Below are 18308 nucleotides of genomic sequence, written 5' to 3' on the forward strand. Positions count from 1 at the left end.
GCTGACTGACCTCCAGAGGAGGAGGAGGACTATTGATAAAAGACTTACTGCAGTACTTATACTTTTGGTACTTTAAGGATGCTTATACGTTTGTAGATTTAAAAGGTTGAATTTTAAGCTTCGAAAGTGTAAACTATGGTTTTAAAAGCATCTGAAACTAAGATTTGAATGTCTGAAATAATGGCTTTACTCTTAAAAACAGGGTATCTGCAAGTCTTGATAACTCTTAAGAAATCTTGGATTTAGTTTCCTCAAAAAAAGGCCTTAAAGTTTTCCCAAAAGTGTTAAATATGTGCCCGACACATTAGTTATAAAATGTTTTTGCATCTGTTTTTGCATCTGTGTCTGTGTGTTTATATATACAGTGGGGCAAAAAAGTATTTAGTCAGCCACCAATTGTGCAAGTTCTCCCACTTAAACAGATGAGAGAGGCCTGTAAGTTTCATCATAGGTACGCTTCAACTATTGAGAGCCAGAATGGGGGGAAAGAATCCAGAAAATCACATTGTCTGATTTTTAAAGACTTTATTTGCAAATCATGGTGGAAAATAAGTATTTGGTCAATAACAAAAGATCATCTCAATACTTTGTTATATACCCTCTGTTGGCAGTGACCGAGCTCAAACGTTTTCTGTAAGTCTTCACAAGGTTTTCACACACTGTTGCTGGTATTTTGGCCCATTTCCTCCGTGCTCCAGTGATGTTTTGGGGCTGTCGCTGGGCAACACGGACTTTCAACTCCCTCCAAAGATTTTCTATGGGGTTGAGATCTGGAGACTGGCTAGGCCGCTCCAGGACCTTGAAAAATGCGCAGACGGAAGCCACTCCTTCGTTGCCGGGCGGTGTGTTTGGAATCATTGTCATGCTGAAAGACCCAGCCACGTTTCATCTTCAGTGCCCTTGCTGATGGAAGGAGGTTTTCACTCAAAATCTCACGATACATGGCCCCATTCATTCTTTCTTTTACACGGATCAGTCGCCCCGGTCCCTTTGCAGAAAAACAGCCCCAAAGTGTTACTGATGGTAGCCTTTGTTACTTTGGTCCCAGCTCTCTGCAGGTCATTCACTAGGTCCCCCCGTGTGGTTCTGGGATTTTTGTTCACCGTTCTTGTGATCATTTTGACCCGAACCAGGCACCGCTGGCGCCTTACCCCTTACGGTCACGGACGAACCCTCCACGCCACCGAGCCCCCTTCGCGTTAGAACCTTTTCTCCGGGCACTTTTATCTCTTCGCTTTGGGTTTTGGACTTCAAAATTGACTTAGCCTCGATAAGGATCGAACCCACAACCTCTAGGGTACCGAGCAGTCTTCAATCACCCCGAGCTACTGGACCAGACAGGTGGACCACGTTTCTTGGCGCTTTTCACTCTTTACTTTCAACATTAGCTTTCAAAATTTGCTGAGTCAAATGAGGATCTAACCCAGATCATCGAGACTTCCAGACAGCCTTCGACAGCTTTGAACTTACGCCCGCGGGCGAACCAACCACGCCACCGAGCCCCCTTCGCATTGCCACCTTTTCTCTGGGCGCTTTTATCTCTTTGCTTTGGGTTTTGGACTTCAAAATTGACTGAGCCTCGATAAGGATCGAACCCACAACCTCAAGGGTACCGAGCAGTCTTCAATCACCCCGAGCTACTGGACCAGACAGGTGACCTTGCTTTCTTGCCGCTTTTCACTCTTTACTTTCATCATCGGCTTTCAAAAACTTAATGCGTCAAATGAAATCAAACCCAGATCCTCTGGACTTCCGAGCCGGTCTCTATCATCCAGAGCTACTTGATGAGACACATAAACTTGGTTTTTTGGCGCTTTTTGGCGTCTTTTCAGAGATGCTGGGTTAGCGCCTTTCGCTTTTTCCTTTGGACATCCGGCTTCAAAACTCAAGGATTTGAGTGAGCATTGAACCCACAACCCTAACAACCTGAGCCACTGATACTGAGTCTACAAAGGCTTCTAAGACATTGAGCCATCATATCTGTCCTCTTTGGAGTTTCTCTCTGAGCGCTTTTCAGTCTGACACCTGAAGCCACTGAGCAAAAACAATCAAAGGGTCATTTTTAAAGCTTTTCAGTCAGATTTCCACTGAGAGGCTGTTTGGAAGTGTTGAAGTAGGAAAAGAACTACGTGGCAGAGTAGGGTGTTGTACTACAAACCTTGTGGTCATTAACCCTGGTGTCTAACCTCTAGGCTATTCAACCACGGCTCTGTTACCTTCACCTGAAATTTACTTAACAGTGGTAGACTTGGTAGACCGCTGTTGATGTGGAATTGACACTGTAAGACTATGCCAATGACAGTTTTTTGTTTAGTATAAAATATATAATTTAGGAGCACAAAATGTTTGTTTTTTTAAATAAAAGCACCTGTGGCGTCCATAAACATGCAGGAGGTGCCACGTCCTAAGGATTGAACCCAAATCCTCAGAACCTCTAGTCAGTCTTCTTCCACCCTGAGGTATTTGATATGAGACACTTCATTTCTCTATTTTAGAGCTTTTCACTTTTTCCTTTGGACATAAGACTTCAAAATTCACAGATTAGCGTGAGGACCGAACCCACCTCCTCTTAATACCTGACGTAGGATCTAACAACCTGAGCCACTGGACCTGAGACGTTGAAATAGTCATTTCAGTCTTTCCTCTGAGTTTCAGACTTTACTTTGTGAACAAGTGAGCCCCTGACATCTCCTGTAGCGCCACCATGAGGTTGATATTTTTGGCTTTTAGTGAAATGTGGTTCAGACATTCATGTTCCCCTCAGGATGAATTGTAATCCTTTTGTTGTTAATTGGTTGAATATCATCCGGGGTAATGTCGGATATGTTGGATAACGTTTGTCGATCAAACCGACAACGAGTTGGTCAGACGGTGTTAATGTCGCCAGCTCCTCCTCCTCCTGAATTATCTCTCTGTAAGAAGTTCGGCTTGTTTGTCTTCTTTTAGAGTTGTTAATGAGGTGTCTGCTTCCAAAGCTCTCTGTTAAACTAAAAGTTTGAACCCTCAACCTTCCAGTCTGAAGTCAGCAGTGCAACTCTGTTGGAAGAAGTCCATGAGAAAATGAGCCTACTTCTCAATTGATTTATTACCTCAGTAAACAGTTTCCTAATGAGTTTATGGTCTCAGAAGTCTTCTTCAATACAGCATGATGTTCATGTTTGAAAATTATGGTCCCATTTAGAGTGAAAGGTAATTGTACCTTGCTTACCAAGCTAGCTAGCACTTCTGGCTCCAAAAAAACCAAGATGGCGACTGCCAAAATTCCAAACTCGAGGCTTCAAACCAATGGGTGACGTTGCGGACGAACCAACCACGCCACCGAGCCCCCTTCACGTTGTGAGTTCCTCTCCGGGCGTTTTTATCTCTTTGCTTTGGACTTGAGAATTGACTGAGCCTTGCTAAGGATCGATCCAACAACCTCAGAGTTCCCGAGAAGTCCTCTATCACCCTGAGATACTGGACTAGACAGGTGGTCTTGGTTTCTTGGGGTTATAACTCTTTCCTTTGGACTTCAGCTTTCAAAACACAGTGAATCACTGGAGTCTCGAACCCATGACCTCAAAACTTGCGGACAGTCCTCGACCATGCTGAGCTATTGGACCGGATTAGTGAACCTTGTTTCTTCACACATTTCACTCTTTCCTCCCATAACAGATCCACATTGATGCACATTATTTAATTTATTTCTCATTTCACAACGTCTCGAGTTTGGCTGAGAAATCAGTGTCTGATGTGTTTTTTTCTTCTGCAAAAAAATGTAATTTCCACTTTAAAATCCTTAAAAAGGCATCTACTCTTTCACGCTCGTCTATGAATGTGCAACTGTTGTTCATTTCTAAACATCCAACTGTAGGAACAAGAAGGAAAACAGATTTTTAAAATAAAATAATGGAAATAATTAAAAGGGCAGAACTGGAGTTTATTGGTGCATTTCCAGTTTCTAACATGTGTTCATATCAGACATCAACATGACAAACTGACTGTGACCAGCGGGGGGCGCTGTGGTAACACCACTGTCTGCACACACACACGACTCAGAGTGTGTGTGTCAGAGCGCCAATTACTGGTTGACAAGGTTCGACCCAGAATAACACACACACACACACACACACAACACACACACACACACACACACACACACACACACACGGGTAGATCACTTAAACAACATTCATTAGTGAGTGTAAATGTTTGTGTGTGGAGGAATGAGTCACGTGTGGATGTGTGTGTGTGTGTGTGTGTAAATTAAAGGTCAAAGGTCAGCAGTAGGGGGTCACTCAGGGTCACAGTGTGTGTGTGCTGCAGAAGTGATGAGTCAGTCCAGTTTAGTCAGATGAGTTCAGTTTTATTTCATGTTGTGTAATGTTTTGTGTACCGTGTGTGCGTTCAGTGTCTCAGTGTTTCCCTGACTGAACCCCGAGCTGTGTGTGTGTAGTGTGTGTGTGTGTGTATACTTACAGGTGTGTGTGTGTGTGTGTGTGTGTGTGTGTGTGTGTGTGTGTGTGTGTGCTTGCTTACCCAGCCCAGCCTCAGTGTGTGTGTGTGTGTGTGTGTGTGTGTGTGTGTGTGTGTGTGTGTGTGTGTGTGTGTGTGTGTGTGTGTGTGTGTGTGTGCTGTGTGTGCTTATTACAGGTAAACCCAGCCTCAGTGTGTGTGTGTGTGTGTGTGTGTGTGTGTGTGTGTGTGTGTGTAGAGGTGTGTGCTTATACTTACAGGTAAACCCAGCCTCAGTGTGTGTGTGTGTGTGTGTGTGTGTGTGTGTGTGTGTGTGTGTGTGTGTGTAAACCCAGCCTCAGTGTGTGTGTGTGTGTGTGTGTGTTATACTTACAGGTAAACCCAGCCTCAGTGTGTGTGTGTGTGTGTGTGTGTGTGTGTGTGTGTGTGTGTGTGTGTGTGTGTGTGTGTGTGTGTGTGTGTGCTTATACTTACAGGTAAACCCAGCCTCAGTGTGTGTGTGTGTGTGTGTGTGTGTGTGTGTGACGCTCTGATTGTTCACCTGTCATGTATGTACGATTTTATTAGCTTGGAGTTTTTATTTAGTGAGAAAAAAACGTGTCTAAAACAAGAAAGTACTAACGAATGATACAAACGAGTAAATAAATATTACATACGCATCCTTCATCTCAGACAGAAGCGAAAGCAGAGAAACATTTTTACGTAGGTCGGTGGGTAACGTCGGCTGGAGCTGCTGGAGCGTTAAAGAGAGCTGCTAACGTTAGCGTAAACTCTGATATCGAGTTCTAACTTTACACATCTGGCACATTTACATTTCAGGGCAAATTATTTCTGAGAATATAAATAAATATAAAATGATAAGTAATACTTTTTTGTAAACTACACTTAATCTTTAGTTTCGTCCGTCTTCTTCTTTCCTCTTGTGCTTTCTTTTCTTTCTTCTTCTGTTTTATCTGTCGGGTCGTCCTAAACACACACACACACACACACACACACACACACACACACACACACACCGCCTGTCAGTCGGTGCACTGGGGGAGATTTGCAGCAGAGCGATCACTTTGTCAGACAGGAAGTGTGTGATTCATGTGACCCTGTAGACATGTATTAGCCTCCATCTCTTTCTTCTTCCTTTCTATCCATCTTATTCTCTCAGTCGTCTTTCTTTTTGTTTGTCTTCTCTACATCATCTTTTTCTCTTTGCTTCCTCTTTTCTTTCTCCGCCTCTTCTTTCTCTTTCCTCTCCTTTCTCTCTCCTGCGGTTTCTCTTGTCGTCGTTTGCATGACGTAACGAAAGTTGAATACGTCGACCGCTCGTCAGCTAGCTGAAAGCCTGAACTTTTTCGCACGTTTCCCTCGTTATTTAATGTGAACATCAGACGTTGCATCATTATATATAAGACAGGAAATAAGGGAAAGCATAATAGGTCCTCTTTTTCCATTTTGGACACTATGAGCTTCACTCTAGCGCCACCATCAGGATATTCTGTCAATGAAAAGTTCTGAGATGAAAAATTGTATATTTTTGTCACTGATTTAATTCCTCAAAGCTCCGTCAACAAGTCAACTGGGGATTTCTACAACGTGTGTGTGTGTGTGTGTTAGGGGAGTGATGCATGGTGGGAAATCGTTTAGCGCCCTCGCCGGTCCTCGGCGACAGCCCCCAGCGACGGGATGAGAAACGAGGCGGCAACGAGGATGTAATTTGAGAACGGGAGAACGAGGGGGAGGAGGGAGTGACAGATCGGGGGAGGGAGGGAGAGAGGGATGAAGAAGAAGAAAAGGGAAGGATTGTGAGTGACAGAGGAGGAAGGAGACGGCTGAGAGGGAGGACAAAGGGACGGTGAATGATAGAATGAGGAGATGGAGGAGGGAGGAAGGGAGGGAGTGACAGATCTCTCTCTCTCTCTCCGTCGAGGCGTAAACGAGGCGAGCGCAGCGTTTCTCCTCCGAGCCAATTTGAATAATGAGGCAGTCTAATTTCCTTCACACACACACGCGAACACACATTTTTTATCTTCGTGCGACGCTCTAATTGCCTTCCTGTGTGTGTGTGTGTGTGTGTGTGTGTGTGTGTGTGTGTGTGTTTGTGTGAATGCGCGCACACGGATGTTTTTTCTCTCTCAGTGTTTGCTGATACTTAGATTCTCAACAGCGAACCGAGGACCAAAAACATTACCTGGACTGTGTTGCAGCAGTTTTTTTTATAAAGCCTGAACATAAAGTCCTCCCTAACTTCTCAGTAACTAGTGAAACATCTGTAGCGCTGTCCAATCAATCAATCAATCAATCAATCAAATCAATAATGTAAACAGAAAGTCACTGTAGCATCACGCCCTAAAATTACAGTTTTAGCGGCTAAAAGATATATCTTTAGTAAATGTTTTATTTCTGTCTGCATAAGTGGAGAAATGTGTGTGTTTCAGAGTTAGTAGTATTCATTCATTAATAATTAGAGGGAAATATCTATGCTAAAATAACACATTATTTACTAATTTAGTCAAATGTTATTAGCATAATGTTTCATAATTTGATGTATGTTGTCTTGTTTTAGTGAAACATAAGTTAAAACGCTCCAGATTGGCGTCATTATTAAACAGCATTTATCAAGTTTCAGGTCAGATACTGTATGTCGGACGGACTCCAGATCACCTCTTTTACTCTTCACTCTAAACGGGTCAGATATTTCAACCTGTTTTAATTTAGTGATGATAAAACTCCACTTAGTAACCACTGACGTCAGAACGAGGCTCAGTGTACTTGGTACCAGAACACGGTATCATGTCCTCAGACTTGGAGGTGCCGATTCTCATCCTGACCGCTTCACACTCGACTGCAAACCACCCCAGTGCATCTCTGAAGGTCGCGGTCTGTTGAAACCAACAGAACCGCATCATCTGCAAAGAGTCTGAGGTCCCCAAACCGGATACTCCAATTAAAAATGCCGGCTACAATTTCAATTGTTTGGTCAGAACAAAAAGTCCAAAACACAGAGATAACTAAGATAGTTAGTTCAGCATCACATAAGACAAAAGAATGTTTTGGTATTTTTGCCTTAAAAGTTACATTAACAATTATTCAATTTTTAAAAATTGTTACAGATTTTTTTTTTTTTTTTTGTTGACTTGATTAATCGACTGATCGTTTTCAACAACACCCAGCTGTAGTTAGAAGCAAAACATAAAGTGACAAATGAAGCGAATAAATGGCCACATGGTGGTGCTATTTCTCTTTCTCGTCATCAAAAACTAATCACAAGCTCATTTGCTTTACTTTCCACCAATGTCAATGCAATATGCGAAGATAAGTGTACATGTTGCATCTTTGAGTGAAAAAAGAAATTCGAGGTAGTTATACTTTGAGTATTTCCATTTTATGCAACTTTATACTTCCACTCCGCTACGTCTCGGAGGGAAATATTGCACTTTTTACTCCACTACGTTTGTCTGACGGCTTTAGTTACTTTTCCACCACGTAAAACCTCGTATCTCCAGGTGTTTGTGACGAGCTGAAGGATGAAGAGTTTCCTTCACGTGCTGAGGAAACTCGTCATACTTTAAGTAGGTTTTGCCAATAATACTTACATATAAGTTAGTAAGGTTTTGATGCAGGACTTTTACTTGTAACAGTATTTTCACAGTGAGGTTTTAGTACTTTTAGTAAAGGATCTGAATACTTCTTCCGCCGCTGCCTGTTGGATGAAATCGCCCACATCAGAACAGATTGGAGGAGGTGAGGGAGGGAGTCTAATTGATTTCCTCGTTTTCTCTCCCTGAAAAGAGAGAGAGCGCGTCAGACGTGTGCAGCAGCGGGCGAGCGAGCAAGTGTCTGCATTACAGCGAAAGAGAGAGAGAGAGAGAAAAGAGCATTGAAGGGTTTGGCAGTGAAGCATGAAGACGAGTGTGTGTGTGTGTGACCTTGTCTGGCTGTGTGTGTGTGTGAGAGAGAGAGAGAGACGGCGAGGGGAGCGGGCGAGCGAGCGAATAGAAAAGGGGGAACCTTGAAACCGTCCTGATTCCCTCCTCCATTATTCTCTCTCTCTCCGCCATACAAGCGCACGGCGGCTCGTCCTCATGTGCACCAGTCTGAGCCTCTCTCTCTCTCTCTCTCTCTCCCACATGCAGACACATCCTCTCTCGCCCTCAAACCTTTTTTCTTCTCTCTCCGTGTTTGTTCGTCTCATGCTGTCAACGCCTCCTCGGAGGTCGACCCCGCCGACCTCTGACCTCTCGCCTTCCTGTTTGACGTGTGCAACACCAAACGACCTCTTTCTCTTTGACAGATGAGAGCTGAGAGACGCAACAATTAACATCCAGAGAGGATGATGGTGGAGGAATTTTATTAGCAGACTCGGGTCTCGCAACAACGCTAGTATTAACGATTATTTTCATTATCACTTTGCAGATTTTCTCTTTTAATCGATTAATTTTGGTTTACAGAACATCAGAAACTAATAAAAAGTGTTTTGTCAGGACGACAGTGAAAAACACAAAAATATTCAGTTCACTTTCTCGTAATAAAATCCTCCGAACTGAAAAGCTGAAACAAGGGAATCTTTGCTATTTTTGCCTGAAAAATGATTAACAATTATTCGATTATTTAAAAAAATCCACCCAACGGTTGATGAGATATTACAAAGCTATAGCTTCGCTGCTAGCATGGCTAATAACAACGGTTTGTGTTTTCCCCTTATGCAGGCACGTGTTGGCGTGATGTGGAGGCTAACCTTCATGATGCACCAGAACTATCGCAAATTGGAGATTTCCAATTCGCTTTCCGACGTCCACAGGTCCTGACTCGCACTCAGGCTTCAGCGCGTTAGCTGGTCGCCCGCTTCAGATTTCAGACTCACATCCGGGCTACCGTCCACTCTGACTCACATTCACAGATTACCCGAATCTGCTGTCGTAAAGGCGGTTTCAGATCCAGTAAGCGTTTTGTTTGAAGTATACTGAGGCCTTAAGACGGAGGCTAACTCTGCGAGTCGTAACATAACGGTTTATATATATACAGTCGCATTCTGACTTCCACAGATTCTGACTCGAATTCAAATTTCTGCAAGTCTTGTGACTGTTGGATTGTCGGTTCACGGAGAGCGAGAGCAGGTTTCAGACTCTGGTAGACAATCGAACAAGCACTTCGTTTGAAGCATACTGAGCTCTTTGAAAATAACGCAAAACACGGGGACAAATCTCTGCGCGTCGACTCGTGTTCAGGTGTCTGCGCTTTCACATACAGACTAAGGGCCGACTCGCATTCGGATGCCGGCTGTTTCCAACACACACACACACACACACACACACACACTCATCTCCAGCGCTGTGTACACAGACGGGCTATTCATCTTTCCCTTCACCAACATCAATAAATGATGGCTGCTCTCCCTCTCTCTGTTTAAATATTCATCTGCAGCGCTGCTCGTCCCGCTCGCTAAACAGCCTCGCTCGCCAGACGACCCACACACACACACACACACACACACACACACACTCCCTGCGGCGCATTAGCAATTCAATCCATCGTCTTCAGCATCGGCGCTGGGAAGCCACACACACACACACACACACACACACACAAAGCTTTTATACAGGCACACAATCACAGTTACACACTTATTGTACACACACACTTGTGGAAAAACACACAAACACACAGCAAAAATCAAAAAGCCAGAGAAGTGAGCGGCTGCTTCGTGAATGAAAGTGTGTGTGAGTTTGTGTTTCCTGCTGAGGGTGGTGATGGCGGTGAAACCCGGCGCCGCCGCTAACAACAGTTAGCGTAAAAACAAGCTAACTTATTTGATATTTCTACACATGTTCAAAAACCAGAAATAGTTTTATTGAGATTCGACAGAAAACCTCAGGAACATGTTTCAGCTTTTCAAAAAGACTAATAAAGTTGGATGAATTGTAGCTAGCTGTTTGTGCATGACATTGATTAGTTACAAAAATCTAGCATTACATCAGATATGCTAGATTTGTGTTTGCACTTAGCTTAGCATTAGCTTAGCTATGACCAATCACAAATCACCTATGAGAAAACACATTGTCAGACTGAGGATATAGAACGAAGGATCATGCTGGCTAATTACAAATAGCTAGTATGTCGGACGCTAGATGTTTGTTGTTAGGTCTTTGTACTTACAGTAGCATGACATTGGTTAGATAAAGGAAGTAAGCATACAATTTGATATGCTAGCATTTAATAGCTATTTTTGTACTTTTGTTTACATTGTTTAGTTACAAACAGCTAGAATAACATTGAATATGCTAGCTGTTTATAGGTCTGTTTATAACAGCTAGCCTAAGACCAGAGATGCTAACGGTTTATAGATTTGTCTCTTTGCATAATCGATGAGCTACTGTAAGAGCAAGAATTACATCTGTAGCTTCTTCTTTGTATTTAGCGTGACCTTGGTTAGCTACAAAAAGCTAGCTAACCTAGCTGGTTGTAGCTACTTCTTTGTAGGCCTACTTATCATAACACCAGTGAGCTCCAAACGGTTAGCATAGAGTAGGATATGCTAACTGTTTGGAGCTACTTCTTTGTGCTTAACAATAACTACAAACGTTTGACTTGTTAACTGCTGGAAGGTGTTTTTGTACTTTTCGTACTTAACTTCGATTGGTGACAAACTAATATGCTGTTTGAAGCAATTTCTCTATACGTTACGTAGCATAACGTACGAGCTGAGAGACGGGAGCAGCCAACTGCTTCCACATCATATTCTGGTTTGTGAGCTCTGATATAAACCGCGTGTCATATAACCAGAAATATCCAGAGACTCTGAGCAGCAGTTTGTTTGTTTGAAGCAGCGAGTTTCGTCTCCGCGTGTCGAGGAAACTGACGTCAGTGATGTTGACACGAGGAGGCAGCCGGGGGGTACGAGGTGTAAAACACACACACATTTACACCGACTGTGATTCACACTCCTGCTGTTTATCACGACTTAACCTCCACATGCACACACGCAGCTGGTTGAACCTCCTGTGGACCCGTTCATATTTCATTAGCTCTCTCTCTTCACTACGCCTTTCCGTCGTTCCACCTCTCGCTCACCTCCCTCTGTTTTCATCTCTACCTCGCTCGCTCGTTCTCTCTTTATGCGTCTTAAAAGGAGATTTTCTCCTCTCTAATTAAGCTCCTCCAGTTGCCATGGAGTTCCACAATAAAGTGTGTGTGTGTGTGTGTTTGAAAAGCAAGAACACACACACACAACAAATGAACTTATCCACACCAGCTCAATCGGTGATCGGCTCATTTTAAGTCACTTTCAGGAGCTAATCAATGATTCATTTAATAATCCTTCCTCCATGTTTTATCTAACTGGAGTTAAGAAAAGAACTATTATTACGAACTAACCAACTAAAAACGTTAGAAGAATCAATCTTCCAATCAACGACTAACCAAATAACCAATTTAACACCAACTAAACATTTGATCAACAGTTAAACCAACCATCGACCAGCTTATTCCAAACCAACAGACAAACCCCAACCAACTAATTTACGTCAATTTAATCAGTCAATTTATAACCAACTAACTAATATAACACTAACCAACCGACTAATAATTTTTAACAAACATTTTCTGTTTCCAGCCTCTTCATTGTGAATATTTGCTGCTTTTCTGTATCGTAGAACAAAACATTTGAAGACGTTTTGGGGCTGACGTGTTATTTCTTTGAACGGTCGAGAAAATAATCGCTCAGTAATGGAAGATAATCGTTACTTGTGGCTCCAGTTTAGTTTTACTTGGTCACTCGTTTAGAGAAAGTGACATTTATTTTGAAAATCTCAGCGGAATAGTATTTTCAGCGAGGAGAAAAACGCAGAAAAAGGTGTGTTTGTGCCTCTTTTCCCTTTCGCTCGCCTTCAGCCTTTTATCCTGCCGAGTGTGTGTATGTGTGTGTGTGTGTGTGTGAATGACTCATCCACCGTCTCTGTCTACATGAACACACACACACACACACACACACACACACACACATCGGGATGAAAGGGTGTGGGCGATTGACAGGGCCGAGCGAGGCCGACAGAGAGAGAGAGAGAGGAAACATCCAGCATGCATGAATGGACTCTCTCTGTTTCATATTAGAGGAAATAGTTTGTCCCAGTTTTTTGAGAAGCGAGTGAGTCACACACACACACACACACACACACACACACACACACACGTATCCCAGCATCCTTTGCGGACGTCCAGACAGCATCTTCTTCTTAAAGGACCACACCACAGCTTCATTTGTTTTAGTCCTTTAGCAGCTGCTTACTGACGACAGTTCAGTATATTTGACATATTTTGACAGAGACACTTGTTTCCAAGGCAACTAAGTACTTTTAATCAAGAACTGTACTTGACTAATATTAAAGGCACCTTTATACTTCTACTCCGCCACATTTTAGACGCAAATATCGCTGAGCTGAGCCGCGTCCAGCTCGTCTTTTTCTGCTTTTCTTAGTCATGCGTGACGTCTGTATCTTTAGACATTAATGCAGCATATCCATATCTTTATTCTGGGACTCCACTAGAGTGGCTTACAGGTCGCCTTTAAACCTTAACGACACATTCAGTGTGTTTGTTTGACAAATACGCGACAAGCCGTCTTTTAAAGCCCTCAACGTCTCTGAGTCTGAAATCCTGAAATAAAACCTCCTCCTGTGTCACATTTCAACTCGACAACACTCGTCTTTTTATTTTCCTCAGAGAGAGAGAGAGAGAGAGGCGGCGGTCCAATCAGTGGAATTTAATTTCCTGTCCGGCAGAAATGAAATGTTGCTGCGTTTCAGTGTGCTGCCTTTAATTAGAGGCTGTTTAACATTCACACACACACACGTTGGGCTCTCAATAAAATGCAAATGAAGATCCAATTACACACTTAAACAACTGGATGTAAACACATACACGTATGTCTTCATGCATACAAACACACTCACTTAGTGCTGCTCTCTCTTTATATATATATATATATATATATATATATATATATATATATATATATATATATATATAAATAATGTGATACGTTTCTCCTCTTTTATTCAGGTTTTTCCCCTTTCATTTGTTATTATTTCATATCTCCGGTGTGTCTGTCAGGTTGGGTTAGATGGTTGAAATACTTCTTACTCCAAATATGATCATCTTCAAAGCTGACAGTATGACCTTGTAGGAGTTTAAAGGTGAAAAGTTATTCCGTCTGCAAGGTGAACAGTCTGATATCTTTAAAATGCTGACAGGTATGAAAAGAGACCACTAGCAATGAGGTGGTTAGCTGTAGCCATTAGTGATGCTAACAGTTGTAAAGAGACTGTTAGAAACAGTCAGCTCTAGACATTTGTAATTCTAGCAAGTATAAAGAGACTACTAGCAATGCTAAGCAGTTAGCTGTAAACAACTGTAATGCTAACAGGTTTAAAGACACTGCTAGCCTGTTAGTTATAGCCAGTTAGTTGTGACTTTACAGTGCTAACAGATACCGTATAAGGGAAGACTGTTAGAAATGCTAAGCAGTCAGTCTGAAGCATTTGTAATGCTAACAGGTGTAAAGAAACTGCTAGCAAAAATAACCAGCTAGCGGTGACTCTTCACAGTGCTAACAGTTATAAGGAAACATCTGTAATGCTAACAGGTATAAAGATACTTAGCTGTAACCCTGCATAATGCTAACAAGTATGAGGACAGACTGCTAGCAATGAACCAGTTAGCTATGACCCTTTCTAATGCTCACAACTATAAAGTAACAAAGTACGGCTTACTTGCTAGCTTATCTATGTGTTGATCTTTAATTCAGACAATGTATTCAGACACATTTCTTATTCTTTATATTTATTGGACAATAAATAGTTTGGTGACAAAAGCCCACAGGATGCTGAATACAAAATTACACACAAAGGTAACAAACAACCTCCCAACCAACAATCCACGTGACAGACATCGCGTCGTATTTACACCAGACTGCATTTACAAAGAACAAATTTAACAACAGTGATATCTGTACTCATAAATTAAAAAAATGCATATTTACAGTATACATATAGCACACACAATACTGTTACGCTCTCTCCTCCTTTTCAATGTCCAAATATGATGTTTACTCATTTACAATATTTACATGCATGTTTCAATTTTGTGTAAAATCGTTAATTTTCTTTATGGAATACTGTATTGTTGCTGACTCCTCTTGTGGTGAAGAATTTCAGCCTGGCAGCAGCTCAGTGACTCCCAAACTCTTTAAAAGTCAACAGGATTTGCAACTTCTCATTTCCCTGGCTACATTGTGTTGTCATGACCTCGTTTTAACCCTGGCGCCCTTCCCAGCGGCTTTCCCCTGCTCTTTCTTTACGTCTCTCCGGATGGTACTTCCCCCCACTTTCATCCCCAGGTCCCTGATGTGGACTCTGACGTTGCCCAAGTTCCTTTGCCAGGCAGCGTCCATCTTTACGGCCTTACCTCCTCGGCCTTGGTTGTCACAGGAATTAGCTTCTCTTTTGGGCGCTGTGCTGGTGCCACCCACTCTCTTTATTCGCTGGCGTTCCCACGTGTTAGCATCCACCGTAGCATTCGGCTTTGCGGGGCTGGTGATCACGGCATTCTTACTTCGCAGTCGTTGTGGTTCCCAAACACTACCATCAACTGAGACACCTGGGTTTGTAGAAGCCGAAACCCTGCCAGTCTTACTCCCTTGATTTTGTCGTTTCCACGTGTTAGCATCCACTGTACCATTAAAATTAGCAGTGTTCTTATTTCGTATTCGCTGTGGTTCGGACAGGGCAGTTTCCACTTTGGTGTCAGAATTCACAGCGCTCCTACTTCGTAGTCGCTGTGGTTCCCACATGCTAGTACCAACCACTGCATCGGACTTGACGGGAGCCCTCCGAGTGGATTTATTTCCTTGCTGTTGTGGTTCCCACATGCTAGAGTCCATCTTAGAGTCCGATTTAGCAGAATTAGCAATCCCAATATTGTCACTTTGTTGCCTTTGTGGTTCCCACATGCAACAGTCTATTTTAGAGTCTGGATTAGCAGAATCAAGGATCCATGTATTCTGACTTTGTTGTCTTTGTGGTTCCCACATGCTAGAGTCCATTTTAGAGTCCGATTTAGCAGAATTAGCAATCCCAGTATTCCTACTTTGTTGCCTCTGTGGTTCCCACATGCTAGAGTCCATTTTAGAGTCTGATTTAGCAGAATTAGCAAACCCAATATTCTTGCTTTGTTGCCTTTGCAGTTAGAGTCCATGCTTGAGTCAGAATTATCAGAATTAGCAATCCCACCCAGTGTTCTGCGGTTTTAGCATCCATTTTGTCGATTTTAGCTGCCAGAGTAGTATCCCATGTTAGACTCTGCAGTCCATCTTTGATTCAGAATTATCATGAATTAGCGGTGATGGTTGTGGGGGTGGTGTTGGAGGTGGTGAAGCAATCCCATATTCTTACATTGTAATCTTTGCGGTTCCCACATGCTAGCATCCATTTTGGATTCGATTTTAGCTGCCAGAGTAGAATATCCCAGATTTTTAAGTCCTTGGCATTGTCCAGACTCTGCAGTCCTGTTTTGCAAGGCATTGTCCACTTTAGCACCAGCTTCTGTCGCCCCCTGTCGCTGTGGTTGTAATGACGGTGGAATACGTTGTGGTGGTCTTGGTTGTGGGGGTGGTGTTGGAGGTGGCGAAGCTTCTAGCGAGTCCCAGCGAGTGTCCACAAATTCCAGGGAGGAGCCGAGCATGCCGGCCAACTCGGGAGTGGCCTCCACCAACTCCAAAGGGTCTTTGACATCCGGCCTGAAGGAGGCCAGCTCCTGCTCATCAGGACCCGTTAGGAGCTGCGAAAGGGACGCCTGCCGGTAGAACTCATCCTCAGGGACGGACTGCACGTTGAGCTGTGGGAAGAGGCGCCGGAAAGACCGAGATGTCATCCGAAGTCGACCCAGGACGTCAGAGAGGAGGAGCCAGTTCCTGGGGCTGCAGGAAAGAGAGACGAGGAGGAGACAAAAAACAGAGTGTGAATTTTTACAAATGACTTTGGAATCCTGACCCCTATTTCTAACATCTTAAAAAAGGGCCACACAAGCATTTATAATGGAGAAATTTTGGACTAAAATCAGTTCACATCAGTGCAGTGCTTTCGCGTAATTTCAGTCTTGGTGAGTTTTTACACAGGACTTTGCATTTTTCACCAACTGCAAGCCGTCTTGACAGTGCTGACCTTTGAGAGACTGCAGCCCCAGAGACTCCAAAATGGAGGAAGATATCGTATTAGTTGTGTCACACCATCCATTTTTATCTAATCTTCCTCTGCTGGAGCGTTAACTGTTCCATAAAACAGATGCAGCTTGGTTGGTGGCAAATGTATTGAATTAAGTGAGTTAGTGTATTTTCTTGTTAGTGACCAAGCTAGCTAGTTTTTTCCCCATTAAAGGGTGTGGAAGGTTTTCCTCATCTGTCATTTGTGATTTTGGGCTGTATAAAATAAAATCTCTCATTTCAGATGTTCGCTAAAACTTTAAATAACAAGATATCATCAATATTTTTGTGGAGAACTTTTGCACGTCTGTGGCGGACGGGTTTTTCAATTTCAGCCAAAACAAATGTCAGACCCCTCCGAGGGCAAGCCAGGAGAGGAAATGAGTTTTATAGAAGCAGTGCAGTTGTGTTTAATTATAGATTAAACATTCAATTAAGGCAAAATTTGAAATTTGGCTTTCATAAATGACAGCGAGGGAAGAAGGAAAAAGGATGGAGGAGAAAAGGAGGAGACAGCTTCTCTTTAATATATTCTGCTGTTGCAGCCGAAGACAGCCTCGACATCAACGGAGCTGTTATTGATTCACAATGTCTGTCAATATCCGTGTGTGCGCACGTGTATGTCAAGGGCAAAGGAAGCTTACACACACACACACACACACACACACACACACACACACACACACACACACACACACACACACACACACAAGGCCACATGTTGCTTTAAAGCCAGTTGCTGCTGGAATGTTAAACAACCCAATGAAATGCGTGAGTGTGTGCGTGAGAGTGTGTGTGATGTGCGTGAGAGTGTGTGCGTGAGAGTGTGTGCGTGAGTGTGTGTGCGAGCGTGAGAGCGTGTGCGTGAGAGTGTGTGTGAGAGTGTGTGAGAGTGTGTGTGTGAGAGCGTGTGCGTGAGAGTGTGTGTGCGAGCGTGTGCGTGAGAGTGTGTGTGTGAGAGTGTGTGAGAGTGTGTGTGTGAGAGCGTGTGCGTGAGAGCGTGTGCGTGAGAGCGTGTGCGTGAGAGTGTGTGTGTGTCAGTACCCGGTGGCCTTGTACCCAGGAGGAGCCATTAATACTACATCAGACACGAGAGGGAAAAAAATGAGAGCGAGAGAAGAAGAAAAAGAGAGAGGAGGAGAAAAGCGACAGGGGAGGAAGATGAAGTGGAAGCCAATTAGCCGCGTCGCCACGGCGATGCAATCCTCGTTAACGACCTCTCCGTCTGTCCTGCCTTTATCTCTCTCTCTCTCTTTCTCTCCATCTCCTCCTCGTAGGATCTTTTCTCTCGCTCACACCATCCTTCATTCGCTCTCTCTCCCTCCTCTGCTATCCCCCCTTTCTTTTCTAAGCTGCTTTCCACCACCTTAATTGGAGTGTGTGTGAGAGTGAGAGTGTGTGTGAGAGTGTGTGTGTGAGAGTGTGTGTGTGTGAGAGTGAGTGTGAGTGTGAAAAAGAGGGAGATGTGTTAGAACAACACTGACAAAGAATTTGTGGGTGTGAAAGAGAAAAATAAAAGTGTGAATAAGAAAAGACAAAGTGTGCGTGGGCGTGGCCTTGGTTGGGTCTGCTTCATTTAGCCCTCGTGTGTTAAGCACTATTTTATTTC

At 43.3% G+C, this 18308-nt stretch overlaps 2 protein-coding genes across 2 annotated transcripts in view; both read right to left on the reverse strand.

Annotated features, from left to right (window-relative positions):
• Positions 1-14266: 14266 nt before the first annotated feature.
• On the reverse strand, positions 14267-15684 carry LOC122871971. Its single transcript, XM_044187618.1, has one exon. It carries the CDS (start codon positions 15623-15625, stop codon positions 14741-14743), a length of 885 nt encoding a protein of 294 aa, XP_044043553.1. The 5' UTR covers positions 15626-15684; the 3' UTR covers positions 14267-14740.
• Positions 15684-18308, reverse strand: part of LOC122871884 (BCL-6 corepressor-like) — a 42269-nt gene continuing 39644 nt past the window's right edge. Inside the window, 1 exon segment of the mRNA XM_044187420.1 lies at positions 15684-16417. Within this exon segment, the coding sequence (XP_044043355.1) occupies positions 15835-16417 (583 nt within the window). The 3' untranslated portion in view covers positions 15684-15834.

This window comes from Siniperca chuatsi, linkage group LG24, assembly GCF_020085105.1.
Source record: "Siniperca chuatsi isolate FFG_IHB_CAS linkage group LG24, ASM2008510v1, whole genome shotgun sequence".
NCBI lineage: Eukaryota > Metazoa > Chordata > Actinopteri > Centrarchiformes > Sinipercidae > Siniperca > Siniperca chuatsi.